This window comes from Theobroma umbraticum, unplaced genomic scaffold (assembly GCF_002168275.2).
Source record: "Theobroma umbraticum cultivar Fairchild unplaced genomic scaffold, ASM216827v3 scaffold_44.0, whole genome shotgun sequence".
NCBI lineage: Eukaryota > Viridiplantae > Streptophyta > Magnoliopsida > Malvales > Malvaceae > Theobroma > Theobroma umbraticum.
In genome coordinates this window covers 172,723-179,681 of record NW_018397255.1, presented here as the reverse complement: position 1 = coordinate 179,681, position 6,959 = coordinate 172,723, and the positions used below count along the sequence as shown (strand labels likewise).

General features: G+C 38.0%; 1 protein-coding gene across 1 annotated transcript; it reads right to left on the bottom strand.

The window, feature by feature from the left end:
* Window positions 1-217: 217 nt before the first annotated feature.
* Window positions 218-5,887, bottom strand: DAW1 (Transducin/WD40 repeat-like superfamily protein). The gene is made up of 12 exons (XM_021445332.1): window positions 5,698-5,887; window positions 3,703-3,833; window positions 3,438-3,522; window positions 3,237-3,290; window positions 2,837-2,928; window positions 2,623-2,726; window positions 2,088-2,160; window positions 1,490-1,880; window positions 984-1,304; window positions 683-886; window positions 408-503; window positions 218-319 (listed from the first exon to the last, which is right to left on the bottom strand). Exons 1-12 carry the CDS (start codon window positions 5,734-5,736, stop codon window positions 218-220), a joined length of 1,692 nt encoding a protein of 563 aa, XP_021301007.1. The 5' UTR covers window positions 5,737-5,887.
* Between the last annotated feature and the right edge of the window lie 1,072 nt (window positions 5,888-6,959).

The window sequence follows — 6,959 nt, the reverse complement described above, 5'->3', positions numbered from 1 at the left end:
AAAATATTAAACAAAAAGTGAAAAAACAAAGGAAAATATCAGGGTGGCCATTTCCAGGTTATATTTCCTATAAATGGCCAAACTGCCTTTCATGCTTGCAGGTGTTTCAACTTTTAAGAAAACAAAGCCATTGCAAAAGATTATTTTGTAGCTCAAACAACTGAATAAAAGAGCAGGAAGATGAACTATACATAATGCAACAACTTCTAAACCCAACTTAAAAATCTTCTAGTATAATGATATGCTTAACTATACCTTGGAAAGAGATGAAACTGTTTTCTGCTGTGTACGGCTCTGGCTTAAGCTTAAAGATTCGAACCTGCAGTACTTGTATCAGAAGAAAAAATAGTTAGATAACAAAAGGAAAATTATTTCATTCAACAAAACCTATCCCAAGTAGACTTTACCGTTCCACTTTGATCACCAGAAATTAGAATCCGTGAGTTTCCATCAAAATACAGCGCAGTCAGTGCTATACCACTCAAAGAAAAATCATCCTCACTCTGCATTAAGAAAAAAGGTACAATAGGAATAATATGCAAAAGCACCATTCCACCAATTTGCAATAATCTAGAAAACCAATATTTTGAACTAAAATCATCCTTCTCCAACACTCTTGTTGCTTGCTTTCTTACAAACCTAATGCAACAAGGAAACTAAAAGCTTCTTAAAAATATATTACCTGTTGCTTTAGTGATAGAATCGGTATAGGAAAGGGGCATGATAAATCCCAAAAATTGATGGCTCCGTCACTGTGTCCGGTTATGTACAGGTTCTTGACCTTTCCGAATCCACTAAATTGGTATGAGTTTGAGTGACCTCCGTCTTTTGACTTTGTCTCCAAGGGAACAAGTGATGGAATATCCTTGGCAAGTAGAATGTAATCCTGCAAGACCAGAGAACATGTATCACCAGCAGTAACAAAATGTACGACAACGTACTTTTCAGCAAAGGCAGAAAATATAATATTCCAATTAACTTACCTCATCTGAACTTGACGCGTAAGGGTTGTCAGTGATGAGTTTTGCTACTGTAATGTTTGAATCTGCAAATGGCATCTTCAACATTACCTCCTTGGGGAGGGAGGGTGGGGACCTTGATTGGTATTGCAGAAGATACTTTTCAATTGAGCAATCATCATACATATATATGTTTCCCGATTTGCCAACCAGAAGGAGAAAATCTTGTTTAAGTTTACTTTGCTCAGTAGTGCTTGAAGTGATCACCATGTCCACACAAGGCTCAGACAAATGTAGCCCAAGCTTAATTGTTCGGGATTCAGTATGCTCGTTCAATAAGACTACCTGCCTCATCACAACCTTACTAGTCAAAAATTACATCCAATAATGTGATTAAGGTTTTTCATGTTAAAATGCCTAGATAGTTGTCTCTTGTCCTTCCTAATTGAGCTAAAAAGTTTAAAGCATAATATTAAAAGATATAAGCTACGTTGGCATCCATGGAGAATGATAAGACAACATCTAAATACCTGCAAAAGGCTTGTGGAGGCTACATCAGAGGCACCCATGACATATAGTCGAGTGGCTTTCCCATCGGCATAAGCCCATTTTAAAGACGATATCGGAATCTTTTCTGATCTAAATCCAAGAATGAGTTTACATATGGGAGCATTTTGAATGCTAATTTCGGATGCTGGTTCATTTTTTAGCTTTGAGGTAGGAACGCTCCATATGAGAATTTCTCCATTGTTGTAACCAACAGCAACCTTACTACCAAAAGGGCATACCCAGCATGCAGAAGTCACATGTTTTGCTTCATTATGTACTGATTGGAACATAATTCCACCTGCAACCAAAATAGCTTTGCTTTCTCGAATTTCCCACAAAGTGATGAAGCCGTCCTTAAATATTATAAGAATTCTGCATTCAATTGAGTACCACATAAGAAAATAATCACCACTGGGATATCATATTACACTTCAAATGAAAGGGAAAGAAAAGAAGTATAGAAACACAAAAGTGTTTAGGGGGGAGAAATCCAAACTATAAGGGTCAATGGTACTTGGAAAAATGGTATCCGCCAGGAACTGGAATTGTAAACAAAAAATTAACAGAACGTAAGACTACCTTTTGCTTTCAGCTGTTGGTTGAGGCATTATGGAGATAACAGCTCTATCAGCTGCAACTTCTGTTGGATTTCCTAAACAAGATGGTTAATCAATTTAGTTATAGCAGTAACAGTAGACATGTGATTATGAAGAAAACTGCAAGAATTCTCAAAATAGATGCAAGGGATGGTCAATAGCAACAGAATGAAAACCTATAAAAAGTATGTCCTGTAATCAGAGAGGGCCAAAATTCAGATGGTGGAGCTTTATTTTTCCAAATAAATAGTTCACTTTGAAGTTTGGCTTAGTAGGTAGCTCGAAAACCAGCCATTAGCAAATTTCAGAGCATCAACTAGCATGCTTTATTTCCTTTCAGAGTGTTCTTGACCAGGGGAAGCATAAAGATTATCACCCATCACTTCTAGAGAGCGAACAAGAACATCCTAAAGGTAATGCTTGAACCTTGCCAATTTTATTTGTTAAGAGATTTATGCAGCACCAGTATACTAAACTGCACACTTCAATACTTAAGCTGATTCCCTAGTACTCCTTACCATGAGAAGCTGAGAAAGGTATAGTGTATTTCATTTGTACAACATGGCATAGTTCTTGGTCAATTTTCAGAACCTTAATGTTGCCAACAGAATCTCCAACATACCTTCAAATTCAGCAATTACATCCATAAATAAACTTCACATAATGCTGCATTTGCATATTTTGAAAGTTGAACCAACCTGGAATAGAGCTAAGAACCTTAGATACACTTACATGTAGGGACCGCATTGCATAACTGTGAAAGAAGTAATTTCTTCTTTAAAGACATGTACATGAGATAAGAGCTTCTTGTCCAAGTCCCAAACCTGCGTTAAAAATTTCCATGAAAATGTATTCCCGTGGGGTAAAGAAAGGAAAAGAAGAAGAAGCAAACATACTTATAAGGGGCACCAGAGCATTTGGCTCATTGGTTGGGGCATTGTCCCCTCGCTTAAAGAGCAGGGTTAGAATCCCCCTCTCCCCCAATTAAAAAAAAAAAAAACATATTTATAAGGGGAATAAAGAAGAAGAAGAAGAAAACTTAGTCAATACTAATTCCGATGAGAGGAAGCCTAGAGTACTACTCCCATATCTAATCAGACAGACTTAGTAATTAACCAAGCAAGTAACTTGCCTCGATATGGTTCTTATAATTTACATTTACAAGGATGCCTTGGTTCTGGATGACCTGAAGAGAAATCATGATATATGTTAAATTTAGACAACTTTGCAGGATGAAAATAAGTTTTACAAGGCAACAAGAAATACTGATGTAGCATTATGCAAGATAAGTTGGTATAAATAGGCAGAGCCACAATTGAAGGTAACAAAAGACCTCCATAAACTTGCTTGGCACCATGTCATCAGATTCAAGTAAAGTTTGAGAGTTATCTCTTCCAAAGAGCTTAATTCTGCCATCCCTGAAGAAAGAAAATTGATTTAAAATACAAAATAACAAAAAGCCACCCTACAATAAGATTTCAGATGTATCTGTTCTTTACTCTATGAAAAGGGAAATCCATGCAATACCACTCTGTAAATCCTATGCAGAAGCAAGCAATTCAATGCTGCCATTCAAGGGATAGAAAAAGGGAGCTTACATAGTAGATATTGCAAGTATCTTTTGAATGGAATCATAAGCAAGCATGCAACAACCCAATGGGATCCCATAATGAAATACCATATGAGGATCAACATCACTAGCTTTCAAACCATCAGAATTTCCTCCAGGCTGCAATAGAAACGTTCATAGTGTCAAAAGCATGTTATAACCAGATGCATGTTCTTGCTAGCTCTAACAATGTATGCCTAGAAAGTTACTATTAAAAAACTTAGTATCATATTCTAATCAATATTTACAATGGCTTGACCTTATTCCTAGTGTAATGCTCTATCATTGACAATAAATTCATGTTAATAAAGAAGCCAAATTAGGGGGTGTTAGAACTCCTCTGCTGTTAAAAACTAAGATAATGTGGTAGCCCACTCCTGTATTGCTGGAATATTTAAGACTTCTCTTCATCAAGCTTTAACGGCATGAAGGTCACAAGAGAGTAGGCAGAGTGCAACACGGATGAAATACCTGCCACTAATCTCATGCAATTTATTATAAAAATGAAAAAAAAAGGTCGTTGTTTGCAAATGGGCCCCTTGGAGACAAAACACAGTTTATGGACATTAAAATCATGGGGTCCCAGCCATGCCCATCCAATCTTACTTGGAATAAAAATACCACCGCCCATCACATGGACTGGTTTGACTGCTGATTTTTTTCCTTTAACTTCCACGCACAAAATCAAAAGATAAACATGGCCAGCAGCTGAAGACACAGAGATCCTCAGCACCAAGCGTTTTGCAGTGTTGACTCCTTAAAGTAAAACCTCGGTTTTAGGACAAGGTTTCTTTGCAACACCCACGTGGCGGGAACTCTTTCTTTAACCGTTAAAATTGTATACCCGTTACGAGAAATTTTGTAAACGGTTGGTTGGATGCCGATTTGACATGGAGATCCAAGACTGTAAGGAAACTTTATTAAGTCTTAACAGGGGAGGGTAGATAAAAAGAAGGGAATCCGAAGTCTTAGCAGTTTCAACTTTCAACTAGTATTTCCATCAGGTGTATTGGATTCGGAAATCAATTTCATTTGCTATTGAGATTGGGTGGTGAATGATGCACAACATTTTCGCGTGGATTCATCGCATTGAACCAGAGAAGGGGGGGGGGGGGGGGGGGGGTTAAAGCAGTCTCAGACGCAACTGCTTGAAGCTGACAAACTTGAGCTGATCTATCACCAGTACTAGTATGGATGCGAATCCCAATTGAAAACGCAAAGCATCTAGTTCTAGACTTGAAGCTAGTTAATTTGGTACTGTTTTAAACTTTCAAATCAAAACTCAGAGTCTTCATCTTAAGATAAATATATGAGTTTGACAGTCCAAAACCTCTGCCATAACTTCTCCATGTAAGCTTTCTCAAGTCTCATCCAGCGAGGATGCTTGAATTCATTGTCTGAAGTTGCAGATCATTAACTATTCTTTCACGGCCGATTCAGCAACAAAAAACATCACTGTAATACTACAAAGTTTCTTTCTTGCAACTGAAAACTCGAAATTTGATAATAACATCCATAAACAGGTAGTTTATGTCTGTCTAGAGAAACCGAATTATGATCTCTTTCATAAATAAAAAAAAAAGTTAAGAAAGAAACATTGAAATCCAGAGTGAAAGGCTATTACTACCCAGTAGTAGAAGAAAATGAATCAAAATCTGAGAATAAAAGTATTGTTTATAACCATAGAATCCCCTGAAGCAAATATAAATAATATAAACAATCCAAAGACAAGACCACTTTTTGATATAGCTTAAACTAATGTGAGCCCAAATCTTCAAATCTACAATGAAAACCCAGCACGATGTTGGGAAAAAGTAAACATTCCGGGGAACAGTGATAAGCATTTTGAAAACGGAAGCAAAGGGCTAAGTCTTACAGAGATGAGAAACAAAGAAATCCAAGTGAAAGAAATCAAAAAAACAGGAGCAGAAGGATATGGAAGAGGGAAGAGAGGAGATAGAGGGTATGTAAGAAATTGAGTTACCTTCTTGGAAGCCTTCTCCACCAGCTTCTTGACGAACATGGATTATCAAATCTTTCCTGATCCTACTCCGCTGCTGACTCCAACCTGCCTCGAGATAACCGACCAAAGAGAAAGAGAGAGAGACAACACTTCTCTTTGTTAATATTAACGTTAAAGTGAGTGTGTGTGTGCGTGCGTAAGTGACGGTTGATTGCAGTTTCTTCAAAACAACCATGAGCGGTTTGTTCCTTTTATAACGTAGCGCAGTGATTCACAAGGACAAAAAAAACAAACCAAAGGTTTAGATCACTAAGATGTACACGTGGAGGTTGATTAGGTTTATCCCGTTTTTGCTGATGACGACGCTGTCTTGACGATTTGACTTTGGGAATGATAATGAGTCACCCCTTTCCGAAAACGACAAACAGAGGAAAGCTGACGTTGGGCCTCCTCTGCCCACTTAAACTACTACACGTGGAATGACAATGATGTCAACGTGGGCCACTGTTCCTCTGGTCTTCCCTAGTTCAGGGGAGGGGTTGGTTACGTGGCATTACCGAAAGTAGCTTACTTCTTTTGCTTTTGCAATAGTTTGGCTGTTCATTTCAGTTTCACTTTTCTTCCTCCATCAATGGATTTTTAATTCTTCATCGATTTTGCGTTGTGCAAAAGATACGCGTGTCATTTTCATTCACCAAAATAAAGCAAGTGAAGATATGCAAATCTCTTTCAAGGGTCCAAATTCTTAGCACAAAATGTAAATAACCAAAAATTTTCTAGCTGTCGAATATCCTCTCTGTCTTGGTTTATAATTACAAGGTCTTTTTTTTTTTTGTTTATGATGAAAGCAGAGAGTTGAAAGGTTAGAGAGACCCAATAATCTGGGAAAGTTGCAAATCAGGAAAGTAGATCAAAGAATGTTCGCAAATCCGCGCAAACTTAGAAGGAAATTCTTGCCCGATTTGTCACCCTCTGTTAATGGTAGTAGAATTATTATTATTCGATTTATTTCATGCTACTGGTTTTTGTTTCTATAGTGCAGGCCTCATACTTGGCTATCTGTTTTAGTCTGCCCGAAGAAGCATGGCCCAATCCAGGCAAGTAGCAGGGTAGCAATCAGCAATAGGCTTCCTCCTCGGGTCGAGTGAAAGGAAGAAGCAGCAAGTGTAAAGCCCAAGTCCAAGGTCTGCCGCGCCTGCAGATGATAGGTGGTCCACCTAAGTTAATCACAGGCTTGAAGCTCCCCAACAGCGGAGACAGCCGCCCCCAACATAGAATAGACT